We start from the raw sequence: 15,384 nt of genomic DNA on the forward strand, positions 1-15,384 counted from the left end.
ACGAGACAGGACAGGCCGCCACAATAACACGGCAGCTCCCAGCAGGCCCTGCGGTGCCTCACTGTGTGTGTTTGCGAGATTGGAGATGACACTGGACACACACAATGACAGACAGCAGTGGTGGCATTTAACTGGTGACACACAAATACACGCGCACACACTGGGAGGGCAGACAAGAAAATGGCCACAATAAAACAACAGATTGTGTCTTTTTCTGTGTGCTGAAGGTGTGCAAGGATGAAATGCTCAGTGCCATCTCGTAGAAAGAAATCAAAACAGCCCCGGACAAAGGCCACATCGTTGGTGCTGCGTTCAGCGACCTCAAAAAGTTTTCCACAACAGTATTACGATGAGGAAAATGCAAATTTTTTAAAAATGTTGGAGTTTAAATCCTACCAAGATGAAAAACAATGGCGTGTGAATGGGTGGAGTCCATTCTCTGTCCCAACTACTTGGGGGCGCCACAGGGATTAGTATTAAGTACAGTACTGTTCTCAATGTCCGTAAACGTCCTCCCAAATTGCTGTCAGGGTGTTTGTTCATTGTCAAAGATGATACTGTCGTCTATGATTTTGGCAAAACACCTATTTATTTGTTTAACATCAGTAACTGGCACAAGTCTCATTGAACATTAAATGTAAAAAAAAAAGATTTCCATTTGCTTCTTAGTTCAAACTGGCACATTTAAAGTGCATCCATTCATTATCTGAGCCGCTTATCCCCACAAGGGTCGCGGGAGCGCTGGAGCCTATCCCAGCTATCATCGGGCAGGAGGCGGGGTACACCCTGAACTGGTTGCCAGACAATCGCAGGGCACATAGAAACAAACAACCAGTCGTTTTTGGGATGTGGGAGGAAACCAGAGTGCCCGGAGAAAACCCACGCAGGCACGGTGGGAACATGCAAACTCCACACATTGAACCCCGGTCCTCAGAACTGTGAGACAGACGCTCAAACCAGTCCTCTACTGTGCTGCCATTTAAAGTCCATATTCATCAAATAATACGATAAGTAAGTCAAACAAAGTGCTCGGGAATGATTCTGGACAATAATTGAAAACTCCAAAGTCAAGTTAAAAAGGTCAAAACAAACGTGAACTGTTTCCGCTTCATCAGAAGAGACGTGCGTGCGATGATATTTCATGGCATTCGACTCCCGAAACACTCGATTTTCCAACGTGACAAGATCCCGCCAAAATGCTGAGTGTGGTCAAAACAGCCACTTCAACCGGAGTACAACGCAGCAAGCATTTTGAAAATCAGATCATTAGTTCCAGAGAAATTAGTTTTTTCGTGTGGGAACACAATGACCTTTTGGGGAACGTTTTTGTGTGATATAAAAGAAATTTAAAAAAAATAAAAATAAAAAACGCCTTCAAATGAGAGTAAAACGATATAAATATAACTTGATTACTTCTCAACAAATCTCCTGAAGCCTTTCCCTGATTGTTTCAGTTCAAAATATCGACCAAAAGCTTGTACGGGTCAAAATTCCGATGGGTTCTCCAAATTCAAACGTGTCACTTGCACTAAAAACTCGATTGCCGTAATTGCTCGTGTATAATGCGCTCCCCCCGCAACAAATTGTCAAAAGTCAAGAGTGCGCATTAGACATCGGTGTTGGGGGAAATGGAAAAAACCTTCACATTGTATAAATGTATGCAGCCATCTTGAGGTTATGAAAACGCTGTACACTTTCATTCCAATATGACAGGGTACGTATGATTCCATATACTGTATGTACAGTTGTACTCATATATTTACATAATCTTGCGGAATTTGTGAATTTATTTATTTATTTATATTTTTAAATGCGACCGATGACTGAACATCAACCATCATTACTTTCTTTCTGATTATGTTTTCTTTAATCATAATGCTTTTGTGAAATGCTTGACAGTTATCATTAAATGGGTTTCTGTTCAATATATTGTAGAAGTTATCATTTATTTGCTTAGCGTGCATTAGTATTATGGACGATTTTGAGAAAGGAAGATGTCTCGCCTTCAAGAAGATGACTCAGCAGGAATCATCCCATAGAAGGGCGCCTTGACCGAGGACGCGGCCGGGAACGTGGCCGGTGTCGGTCCCATGTCTTCACCTTGAAACCCTCCCCTTAGTGTGTTATGTCTTGTAACTCAGAAACCTCCCTGTTTCAAATAAATACAGGAGCGACAGGAGAGATTGTTTAGAGCGTGATGAGAGGCTGTAAACTGAACAATCTGCCTGGCCCTTCGTGTTTTCTTTAAAGAATTGTACCCATCTTACAAATTATGCCTGGGTAATCAAACAGATGAACATGAACAATGAATTTCTCATTTACTAAATAAAAGTAGGGCTGTGAATTCCAAAATAAGAGCGAGTCAATAAAAAGGAGGTATTACGTGTTTAAATAAAGTGCTTAGCTTCAGGATAATTCTTTGAAAAAAAACTAACAAAATACAGACAACACTTTACGTTTTGATCATATGGGTAGAATCAAAATCATGCATTGTAAAAATGCATTACACATTTTCCAGAAGCTTGAGGTCAACTTTGGGGGTGCGTATTATACATGGGTGTGCATTATACACCCAAGAAATGAGGGTAGATAGAGCAAATAGAAGGGTTAGGAAGAGTAGTAGAATAGTTCAAATGTTTTTTTTCAAGAATTTGTTTGTTGCGGAGGATTTTAGAGGCCTTCGAAGCGCTTATTCCGTGGGGTTTTAAAAAAAATAAAATTCCATCAGGTGGCACGGTGACCGACTGGTTAGAGCGTCTGCCTCACAGTTCTGAGGACCGGGGTTCAATCCCCAGCCCCGCCTGTGTGGAGTTTGCATGTTCTCCCCGTGCCCGCGTGGGTTTTCTCCGGGCACTCCGGTTTCCTCCCAGATCCCAAACACATGCATGCGAGGTTAATTGAAGACTCTAAATTGCCCGTAGGTGTGAATGTGAGTGCGAATAGTTGTTTGTTTATGTGTCCCCTGCAACTGGCTGGCAACCAGTTCAGGGTGTACCCCGCCTCCTGCCCGATGATAGCTGGGATAGGCTCCAGCACTCCTGCGGTCCTTGTGAGGATAAGAGGCTCAGAAATGGATGGATGGATGAAAATGCCATCAAGATGGCGGCCATTGGTCATGTATAGCTACTTAAAGCAATGCATCCGGTTTGGCCAATGTTTTTGCGATGTTCATATCAAATCACTAAATACATAAATAAATAATTGACAAGGAGGCATAGAAGGTGATAAGGGGGTAGAGAAGGAGATAAGGAGGTGTCGAGGGAGAGCGTGACTTGAGCATCTTGAGCTGAACAAAAAGAAAGTCTTATTTCAGACTTCAACTTGTATGACTAACCCAACACACATGCGCAAACACCCGTAACATACACACACGCGTGCACTGACGCATGCGGTCGCCTGTTTGAAAGCACGAGGAGTGTATTTATTCTATAAACTATTGAGTGCGTGTGGAGCAACAGAAACTGGCTGCCAACAGCTTTAGCAGAGCCAGCTAACTTGCCTCAGGCCAAATATGAATAATGCAGCAATCAAACCGGCGCTTGTGCGTGTTGCACTTGAGGCATCTCTGTGACGCCATCACAATAATATGCTAATGTGCAATAATTAGCCTGTAACATACACACCGATTATCTTTCCCTCCTCTTCCCTTGGGGCTGGAAGCGCTCCTGGCGAGAAAGAGGATGCGGCTGTGTGTTTGTGTGTGTGTGTGTGTGTGTGTGTGTTTAGTGGGGGGGCAGTCAGGGGCTTTGGTGTGCAAGTAAACGCGCAGGACACAACATGTCCGTATGCGACACCACTGCTGGGACAAGTTGGACAAAAAGTTGAATCGAGCGCAACATTCCACAACGCGTCTGCACGAACACACACTCAGGTTAGTGTGACCACAGACAACTATGAGGGCCCGTTATTGACATTATTCAGGATTAACTCTCACACTTACTATTCAAATGCTTTCACACACACACAAACTACTGAAAGGCTCTCATAAACAACACTCAAACACTCTCATACGCACGAGTCTTGCTCTCATAAAGACTACTCAAACACTCTCATCACTGCTCGAACAAATATATATGTTGGGAGATTTATTTTAAGATAGATAAATACATTTTGACAAATAGATGTAATAAAAAATAACGTCAATAAATCAACATAATGCAATGTAACACAACGCAATGCAACACAGCATAACGCAATGTAATACAACACAATCCAACATAATACAATGTACAACCCCAATTCCAATGAAGTTGGGACGTTGTGTTAAACAAATAAAAACAGAATACAATCATTTGCAAATCATGTTCAACCTATATTTAATTGAATACACTACAAAGACAAGATATTTAATGTTCCAACTGATCAACTTGATTGTTTTTAGCAAATAATCATGAACTTAGAATTGTATGGCTGCAACATGTTCCAAAAACGCTCTGACAGGCAGGTGGCAAAAAAGAGTGAGAAAGTGGAGGAATGCTCATCAAACACCTGTTTGGAACATCCCACAGGTGAACAGGCTCATTGGGAACAGGTGGGTGCCATGATTGCTTCCCTGAATTGCTCAGTCATTCACAAGCAAAGATGGGGCGAGCTTCACCTCTTTGTGAACAAGTGCGTGAGAAAATGGTCGAACAGTTTAAGGACAATGTTCCACAACGTACAACTGCAAGGAATTTAGGGATTTCATCATCTACGGTCCATAATTTCATCCAAAGGTTCAGAGACTGGAGAAATCACTGCATGTAAGCGGCAAGGCCGAAAACCAACATTGAATGCCCGTGACCTTCGATCCCTCAGGGGGCACTGCATCAAAAACCGACATCAATGTGTGAAGGATATCGCCACATGGGCTCAGGAACACGCCAGAAAACCAATGTCAGTAAATACAGTTTGGCGCTACATCCGTAAGCGCAACTTGAAACTCTACTGTGCAAAGCAAAAGCCATTCATCAACAACACCCAGAAATGCCGCCGGCTTCTCTGGGCCGAGCTCATCTAAGATGGACTGACGCAAAGTGGAAAAGTGTTCTGTGGTCCGACGAGTCCGCATTTCAAATTGTTTTTGGAAATTGTGGACGTCCGGGCCAAAGAGGAAAAAAAACATCCGGAATGTTATGGACGCAAAGTTCAAAATCCAGCATCTGTGATGGTATGGGGCTGTGTTAGTGCCAATGGCAAGGGTAACTTACACATCTGTGAAGGCACCATTAATGCTGAAAGGTACATACAGGTTTTGGAGAAACATATGCTGCCATCCAAGCAACGTCTTTTTCATGGACGCTGCTTATTTCAGCAAGACAATGCCAAACCACACTCTGCACGCTGTTACAACAGCGTGGCTTCGTAGTAAAAGAGTGCGGGTACTAGACTGGCCTGCCTGCAGTCCAGACCTGTCTCCCATTGAAAAGGTGTGGCGCATTATGAAGCGTAAAATACGACAACGGAGACCCCGGACTGTTGAACAGCTGAAGCTGTACATCGAGCAAGAATGCAACACACACAACACAACAAAACACAATGTTACACAACACAGCGAAACACAACCCAAAACCAAGGACAGAAAGATGAAAAAGATGGGCATTATTGGCACTTTTTCAGACAGCATGGAAGGAGATGGAGTGGCAAGTGATTTTATTAGCACAACGTAATCGTCACCAAAGATTGATCTGATTTGAAAATGAATCCAGATTGGCATACACACGCTCATGTACAACAGAACAGCTTTTGTTTCACATTTGTAAGCACAACAATGACAGCACACATTTTTGGTTCATTTTCACCGGAGTTTCCTCAAAACGTCGCACACACACCGTACAGTTATGTTGTCTTATGTCACTTATTATAGAATTGCAACATAACCACATATGTTTTGCTCTGCTTTCACACTGTGTGTGAAAGCTTTCTTAAAAGTACTTCCAGTCAAGTTCCAAACTGGTTACGAACTGGTTTCAGGTTCTGCTCCTACCACGATTCCAATCGGGTTCCGTTGTTTGATTGGTGTCAGCACATTTCAAAGTGCTTTCAATCAAGGTTAGGTTCTACTGGGATAAGGTTTTCTACAGATCGCTCACATTTGTCCTCTTGTTGAACGTGTTCTCATTTTAATGAACATGTTGCGTCTTAGCGTCACGGAGCCACGTTGCCACAGTTACGACACACACACACACACACACACACACACAGCCATGAGAAGGATCACTTTTAATTCCAAATGTAATAATCCTGTAGAATGTATACACACGCAGAGTGCAGAGGGATTAGAAGATATGATAAAGGCAAAAAAATGTCAGATTAAAGATAAAAGGGCAGATGAGGAATGGAAAGAAAAAAGCTTCAATTCTTTTCATCCTTAATCTTGATTTGCTCCCTCTCAAAACTGGAAGAAGATTAAATAAAAGAAGGGTTGCGGCGAGTGAAGTCAGTTGGTAGTGAAAAGAAAATCTTCCCCTTCGTTTACGGGGACGCCCCGAAAATTGCGAGTGTTCCGTTCCTAGGCCGCCCGTGTCTCGTAAAAATACAGACACGATAAAAAAAAATTAAAATAAACAACAACAAAAAATACCCTTTTTTTTGTAGTTTTATACCTCCCACACAATTGAAACCCCAATTTATTAAAAGACACATTTGAAAGTATTCGTTAACGTCTGTTCTCGTTTTCTCATTAGTTGTCCAAAAAAGAGGTAAAACGTGCTTGCTTCAACGTGTTTATTGGTCACGCCCACTTGAAGTCTACTGGAAAACTGGCACACAAAACAATTACACGTTGTAAATTTAAACGCCAAAATGTTCAACCAAACTATATCATTTTGTAGCCTAATGCTAACCTATAATGGAGCTCACGGAACCTAGCATAGATGGTACGATAATTGCATAGCTTCAAACAAGAGCTCCTTGAACACTGATGGAGCAGCAACACATACAATCAACAATACTCACAAATACGTGAGAACAAGAACTATTACTGGAGCCGGAGTTTCTGCCTCTTCTTCTTGCTGTTAATTATGCTGCTTAAACATCTAGTAGAGCTCAGTGGTGCCCGCTATGTTGTGGCACAACGTGGTAGTACACTGAATTTGGACTTGCTTATTACAGTAAAAACCATAAAAAAGAAAAACAAAAAGGCGATTTGGCAGGGGGTTCTCAATTCTCCTTTGAACATCCAAAACGGACTGGATCGGTTGTCACCAGAAGCAGGAAGCTTTGTTGAAAGTTGTCAAAATGGACCACAATCAGGTACCTCTTCTTCCTCGTCCCCAGGTCTCACCATGAAGAAGTAGAAGGTCACCTCTGAGAGGGACAATATTCATCTTGACAGTCAACCAAAAGGTCTTCACCCACAGGACACACGCCCACGCACGCATGCACGCACACACCAACCTTTACATGACTCTCCCTCTGAAGCACAGGCGTGTGTGCAAGTGAGTTTGTGTGGATGTGCGCGTGTGTGTCGCCTGGAGCTCCCTCATGGTGTTCCACTAATGCAAACTTGCTGCAAGTCAGACCTGAGGGGCACTTAGAAAACCCCCCCTTCCAATAAAGCACCTCACCATTGTGTGCGTGCGCGTGCGCGCATCTATACAACGCACTTAAAAAGATACAAATACACAAACGATGATGAAGATGATAATCTCAGACACATAATATAGGTTACATTGAAACTTCTAACCCTGCATGCACGTGTGCAGTGTGTGCGCGACTACTTAAGGAGCTTGTGTGTGTTAGCTGGCAGCATTTTCCAATAATTAGCATAATTCTGATGATATCTTGGTAATATATTTTTCTTATATTTTATATATGTTTGTCTTTCGTTCCACACTGACTCAGACAGATGGTGTGTGTGTGTGTGTGTGTGTGTGTGTGTGTGTGAGATCAAATTCTGAATTACTGACAAGTAAACGAATCATCAAACCTGCTGAACACACAAGAGGCAGATTATACTGACAAAACACACAAGCACACTAATCCACATCTCATTAGTTCTGTCTCACATACACACACGGACACACACACCTACACACAAACTCTTCAAACAATAATCCTTTGAATATGATCTGGGATTTGAGCCACAACACTAATCACACTGACATCTCAGAACGGGGATTAAAAAACTCACAAAGGACACACAGACACACACACATAATATTTCGAAGACATGCTAACTGTTTTTGTAATCTCATGTCAAAGAAATTATTTGCTTCCATCTCGTCACCATGGATACGCAGCAGCAGTAGGAAGAGGTCACGTGACACATTTCGCTATTTGGCCCTTCCGGGACAATCGCCAATCGTTCCACGTCCGCTCATCACCGCATCCACGTTTCCATATCGCCGATGACACTTCACGATGTAGTTTAATGAAGTTTTCATACAAGATGGTGATTGGGGAAATGAGAGAATGCTTCCAAACACAGTGACTACATCAGGGGTGTCAAACTCATTTTTGTTGCGGGCCACATTGTTGGCATGGTTTTCCTCAGAGGACCATTATGAGAGTGAAACCATAAAATGCATCATCGCCTCATCATAAAATTACATATACAGTGGAACTTCAAAAGAGCGGACTAATGGGTGGAGGGGGGGGGGGGTATGTCATCCAATACAGCCGTGTGTCCGTTACAATGAAGCACTTATTTTTTTTTATATATGCACCCATATTATTGTACATTATAAAATTATTGTTTTATACTTTTTTGGCCTAAAACACCCAAAACAGTAAAAAGTTATTGTAAATAAAAAGAAGCTTGAAAATGTTTTAAAGTTTAAAATTTTATCCAAACTTAGCATGCTGGTGCGCTTGATGGACGAATATCATAGACGAATCAACGTCACTTTCATGAGCTGCGAGGAATTAGTGTGCTGCCTAGTCCCAAATCCGACACCGTGGACATACAGCTCGTCACAAAAAACTGTTACTGTACCAAAAATAGCATCTTCCAGACTCCTGAGACTTGTTTTATGTTCCTCAGATTCAAAACCGCCGCCGCTCTATGCACAATAGACAGATAGAATCATCATCACCATGGCTGCCATATCAAATCCATGGCCTGGAAATGTGCCACATTCAACATGGCCGTATGGTTGGATCTAGTCATATTATATATCTGTGACCCGGAAATACGTGGGTCCCATTCTCAACCAGCATTGCGCCACAGCGTCAATAAACAACAGTGGCCAATTCTGGAACTAACAGACTTTGTCAACGGCAGTTTAAGTGACAAAACGGAAACTTTTTTTTTTTTTAAACACATTGTTCGGTCCCGACGGTCCGTTTTATCCAATATATATATCCAGATATCGGGGTCCATTTTATCAAGGTTCCACTGTACACAACACGTTGATGGATAACTTACTAGTTTAATCAAAAGTCAAGGATAATAGTTTTTTCAACTACTGATCAAGTTATTGTAAAAAGGTGTTTGGTAGCAAAAAGAACAAAATGCCTGCAATATCTCAACATTATTACTTACAGTCATTTACAGTTAATGCAAATGATTTGCTTTCACAGGCCACAGAAAATAATGTGGCCTCCGGGCTTTGAGTTCGACATCTGTGCACTACATTTTATAACAGTGGACGATACAGTTAAATCATCAGTCAAATTAAAAATGCTTTTTGAGCACTACTCTTCCAGTGACCATCGTTGTTGACTACTTCTCAAGATGCATTGTGGGATACGTGGGATTCCAACAAAATCGCCAACTCGCCATATAGGGCAATATACAGTTTACTGGATGAGGAGGGAATTCCAACACCGTCTATACACATGAGCAACAGGTAGGTAGGACACGCCCCTTTTGAGCTGCGTGCCTCTAGCGACGTTAAGCTAGGAGATCCAAGTCATCAGCGCATTCCACGTGCATGCACAGCAAGAAAACCGGAAAGCTGAAAAGATGCCGGCACATCGACGCCGTACAATCACAACAGGGGTACTGGGAATAACCTTACCTAACCTAACAAGTCAAAATGTTTTTTTTCAAAAATCACACACTCACACACACACACACACACACACACGATGGAACTTCATTAAAATCCTGATGAGACAAAACAAAAAGCTGACCTGACTGCAACCCGAACGCGCGCACGCGCACACACACACACATAAATACGCGCACTCAAGGAAAAAAGGTAAAGTCCTGACTCAGCGACCGCCTGAACCTGGACACATCAGGTCACGAGGGAGCGTGTGTGTATGAGTGTATGTCTATAAGTGTGTGTGTGTGTGTGTGTGTGTGAGTGTGAGCAAACTCTACAGTTTGTCCAATTGTACCACAGAAAGAAGCCATCTTGCATGTCACGCCTTGTGTTGTGCTCAATATATGAACTTTTGATTGTTTAAAAAGAATAATGATTACAATAAAAACAATAATAACTGGTTAGCACATGTGCCTCACGGTGCTGAGGTCCCAGGTTCAAATCCGCCGCCGCCTGTGTGGAGTTTGCGTGTTCTCCCCGTGCCTGCGTGGCTTTTCTCTGGGCACTCCGCTTTCCTCCCACATCCCAAAAACATGCACGCTAGCTTGATTGAAGACTCTAAATTGCCCGTAGGTGTGAATGCGAGTGAGAATGGTTGCTTGTTTTTGCATGCCCTGCGACCGGCTGGCGACCAGTTCAGGGCATACCCCGCCTCTCGCCCGGGATAGGCGCCAGCACGCCCGCGACCCTCGTGAGGAGAAGGATTACGGAAGATGGATGGATAAGATAAATAGTTTGTAACTATTTGTATATTGTAGAGCATAAAATGTTACCCAAATCATGTGTTGTGTTTATACTTTACACCGATCTGATCGGCCGATAATTAGCATTTTATGCCGATCGGCTTCAATGTCATAATTTGCCGATCCGATCAATGACGTCATCGGGGAAAAACATGCGCCGGTGGTCACCGGTGCTCGGCAGGACATTAATTCTGTTCACGTACTTTTAATACGATACGGCTTGCAAGCAGGCAACAGAACGTTATGTAGCCTACCAAGCTAGTGCTAGCACTAACGGTTGTACGTAAACATGCCGGCGTTCTCTCGAATCATGCTCTAAAGTTTCGGTGTGTGTGAAGTAATTTTATGACAATAAAGTAATTTAATTACAGTAAGTTAGCACCCGTTATTTCTGTCATCTTGTAATGTTGGTTTGACCTGACTGATTAGAATACATCACCTGAATAGAGAATAATTTTGTTGAAGATAGCCAATCTACAGTACACAAGTATATACAGTAAATAAACAAGTCATGTAAATTGACATTGCTCCAGTTTACAATCGTATCGGGGATCGGTTATTGTTTAGTTTTTTTTAACTCGCTGATCGGCTCCAAAAATCCTGATCGTGTAAAGCATAGTTGTGTTGTGGCCAGCCATCAAGTCCGTCTTTCGTTCTGCGACTATTTGGGCAAACGTGTCAAGCCCTTTTCAATTTTGGCCACTGTTAGATCACATTTGGGTCATTTGCATAATCCCGCCCACCACACGAGGATGTCAGTATCTCATATCAGCCGAGCTGGCCGAAGATCAAGCCACGGCCGTACAACGCTACGTGAAACACTATCTTGTCCGAGCCAAAAGCAAAGCAGAGCTGCATTGAGTTTTGTCGGATGCACAGATTAGCATTAGCTCAGTGCATTAGGTTCTGATAAGCGTCACAAACATCTTGATTGCTCAGTGAAGTTGTTGAAACGGTGGAAGAGTGTTTTGTGTGTGGCGTCCGCCACGTGCACAGTTCCGAGTGACAAATGATAATTTGGCGGTTGGTGATGAAGTTCCGCCTCTACTGGGGAAAAATCTTTTTTCTTCATCCCCGGAATAGGAGAAACCTGTGGAAACTCCCTACCTTCGCCCGCTGGTCGTCATGGTAACGAAAGCTGTATAGATGGGCGGGGTCAGCAGTGGCTCATTTGCATAAGATGGGACCGCCCCCTCAAAACTGAAACTGATGAACATCAACACACTTATCACAACACTTGCATCCATCTATTTTCTGTACCGCTTCTCCTCACGCGGGTCACGGGCGTGCCGGAGCCTATCCCAGCCGTCATCGGGCAGGAGGCGGGCTACGGCCTGAACTGGTCGCCAGCCAATCGCAGGGCACATACAAACAGACAACCATTCGCACTCACATTCACACCTACGGGCAATTTAGAATCTTCAATGAACCTAGCATGCATGTTTTTGGGATGTGGGAGGAAACCGGAGTGCCCGGAGAAAAGCCACGCAGGCACGGGGAGAACATGCAAACTCCACACAGGCGGGGCCGGATTTGAAAAAAATCCAGAACAGTCAAGAAATAAAGTCATTGACATCTATCAGTCTGGAAAGGGTTACAAAAACCATTTCTAAAGCTTTAGGATTCCAGCGAACCATGGGGTGAGCCATTATCCTTACATGGAGAAAACATGGAATAGTGGTGAACCTTCCCAGGAGTGGCCGGCCAACAAAGATTACCCCAAGAGAACAGCAACGACTCATCCAGGAGGCCGCAAAGGAAATCAAAGAACTGCAGGCCTCCCTTGCCTCAGCTAAGGTCAGTGTTCAGGACACAACAAGAAGGAAGAGACTGCATGGCAAAAATGGCATCCATGGCAGAGTTGCAAGGCCAAAACCACTGCTGACCAAATAGAATGTAAAGGCTGGTCCTACTCGTGGGGGGGGGGGGGGGGGGGGGGAACATCTGAATGATTCCCAAGACTTGTGGGAGAATATTCTATGGACTGACGAGATGAAGGTTGAGCTTTTTGGAAGGCGTGTGTCTCGTTACATCTGACGTAAACATGGTAGCGGTAGTGTGATGGTCTTGGGCTGCTTCGCTCCTTCAGGACCTGGACAACTTGCTGTGATTGATGGAACCGTTAATTTTGCCCTTTCACAGAAAATCCTGAAGGAGAATGTTCAGCCATCAGTTCGTGAACTCGAGCTGAAGCGCGCTCGGGTTCTGCGGCAGGATCACGATCCAGATCACACCAGCAAGTCGACTTCTGAATGGCTTAAAAAAACGAAATGAAGGTTTTGGAGTGGCCTAGATTTGAATCCGATTGAAATGCGGTGGCATGACCATTCAAAAGGATGGAAAACCCTCCATTTTTGCTGACACTTTTGATCCTTTCATGGATCCTTTTCATGGAGAAGTTAAACCACCTAAAAGTCAACCAAAAAAATATTCAAATTCATTGACATCCTCCACACCACACAAACATTAACACACACACCGATGCGATGCGAACGATCCAAAAACAAGCACAAATCACCCAAAAATCTGCACGCAAGACACACACATGAAAAAACACGAATATGAACATGACACATGAAATGAACACACAGACATGCACACAACACAAAAAGGTGCAAATAACATAAAACACAAAAATGAACACGCGCGCACTCATGAACTCACAAACATGAACAACACACAAGATGAAAAGATGCAAAAAAAAGCAGAAGCGAGAAGCCGAAAATGGGATGAGGAAAAGGAGAGCAGGAAATGAAGGGAGTACATTTTCCACATGGAAACTTGGATGCCGACACGCAGGCACGCACGCACGCACGCACGCACGCCAGTCCAGGTCCAGGTCCAGGTCCAGGTCCAAGTCCGTCTCGTGTTCGTGTTCGTGTAGTTTGTGTTGTTGCAGTTGTGTGCTCACCTCTGAGGGCGGCTGTCATGTGCAGACAGCAGAAGAGCAACAAAGTTAAAGCGTCCATCTTCTTCTTCTTCTTCTTCTTCTTTGCTTTTCGTGTTCTAATTTCTTGTTGTGTAGTTGAAGGTCGGGCGGGCGGCTTTCGTCCAAAGAAGCGATCAAGTTTTCTCTTCTTCTTTCTTTTTTCTTCTTTGGCTCTCTTCTCGGTTTTCTGGCTCGCTCGCGTCTTCTCTCGTCCGCCTCTTTGTCACGCACACGCGCGCGCTCACGCTTTCACATGCACGAGCCCTCTCGCGTCTTGCTTTTCCTGCGAGGAGAGGGGGCGAGTCGCGTGACGTCACACCAGAGGGTTCTGAGGTTGATGATGATGATGATGATCAACTTGTTTGTATGAAGAAAGACAGAGAAAGAGAACATCATCATCATCCTCATCTGATGGTCATATTTTATTTTCCTGTTGCTTGTGTTTTGTCGTTTATTTATGTATTATTTTATTTGTCTTTTGTCAATTCGTCATTGCGCGTCTTGTGTGTTGCACAGTCTCCTTTCACGTCCTCACTCGCGGCTGCTCGACGGCGCCCCCTGCCGGACGCCACGCTCGGCGCGCGCACGTACACGTGAGCGCGCAGTCATAGTGTCCTGTGAGAAAACTTCTCAAACTTCTTCCAAGGAGCTCCTCATAATAGGTGTGTTGTGTACTGCTTCTCCTCACGTGGGTCGCGGGCGTGCAGGAGCCTAAAATAATAATAATAATAATAATAATAATAATAATAATAAAACGGCACGGTGAACGACTGGTCAGAGCGTCAGCCTCGCAGTTCTGAGGACCTGGGTTCAATCCCCGGCCCCGCCCGTGTGGAGTTTGCATGTTCTCCCCGTGCCTGCGTGGGTTTTCTCCGGGCACTCCGGTTTCCTCCCGCATCCCCAAAACATGCATCAATTGAAGACTCTCAATTGCCCGTAGGTATGACTGTGCGTGCGAATGGTTGTTTGTTTGTATGTGCCCTGCGATTGGCTGGCAACCGGTTCAGGGTGTACCCCGCCTCCTGCCCGATGATAGCTGGGAAAGGCTCCAGCACGCCCGCGACCCTCGTGAGGAGAAGCGGCTCGGAAAATGGACGGATGGATGGATAATAATAAAATAATAAGGTCACCAATGAAACCTAACTCGCATGTGCACCCCAAAGTCTTTATTTTTTGAACAGTTATACCAAAATATTTATGATGGCTAAAAAGGAACCATATCAAATTCAATTGAATTCATTTCAATAGTTATCCACCGTTGCTAGCTGACATGCGCTGCTTACACTAACAACATGGCTGCAAACAGAGAGCCTGTTTACAACTTGGCCCTTTGGTCCGACCGCTCTCGTGACTATTTTCACAAAAGCAAGTCGCGACTTGCCAAGCGGACGTCATGAAGGGAATCATTTTCTCGTTGTTTGGAAGGCGATCACGCTTAACGCTGCCAAAGACGACCGAATGACAAGTCGTCATTTATCCGCAGGTTAGAAAGTACAAACGTTTTGCCGATATGGCCTTGCCTCACGTGCACAACCCAACACGAGAAAAGCACGAAATGCGGCGCACACGCAAGCTTGTCGTTTAATGTGACAGTGCATCACATTCGGGGCTTTTCATTGGCCCAAAGCCATTGGTTAAGTGACTGTTTGTTTTATCGGTGGGTCGTTAACCCTTTCAAAATGATACAAGGTGATTTTTTTGTTGTTGTTGTAAATTAATTTGCAGACTCCCAAGTTAC

General features: G+C 43.9%; 1 protein-coding gene across 3 annotated transcripts in view; it reads right to left on the reverse strand.

Annotated features, from left to right (window-relative positions):
* The window catches only part of LOC133396772 (receptor-type tyrosine-protein phosphatase mu-like), a 72,459-nt gene extending 58,588 nt beyond the window's left edge, over positions 1–13,871 (reverse strand). For all 3 annotated transcript variants that reach the window (XM_061666954.1, XM_061666953.1, XM_061666952.1), the window contains exon 1: positions 13,629–13,871. In XM_061666954.1, coding sequence (XP_061522938.1) covers positions 13,629–13,686 — 58 coding nt within the window. In that variant the 5' untranslated portion in view covers positions 13,687–13,871. The remainder of the gene's footprint in view (positions 1–13,628) is intronic.
* Between the last annotated feature and the right edge of the window lie 1,513 nt (positions 13,872–15,384).

The sequence above is a fragment of the Phycodurus eques genome, chromosome 21, assembly GCF_024500275.1.
Source record: "Phycodurus eques isolate BA_2022a chromosome 21, UOR_Pequ_1.1, whole genome shotgun sequence".
NCBI lineage: Eukaryota > Metazoa > Chordata > Actinopteri > Syngnathiformes > Syngnathidae > Phycodurus > Phycodurus eques.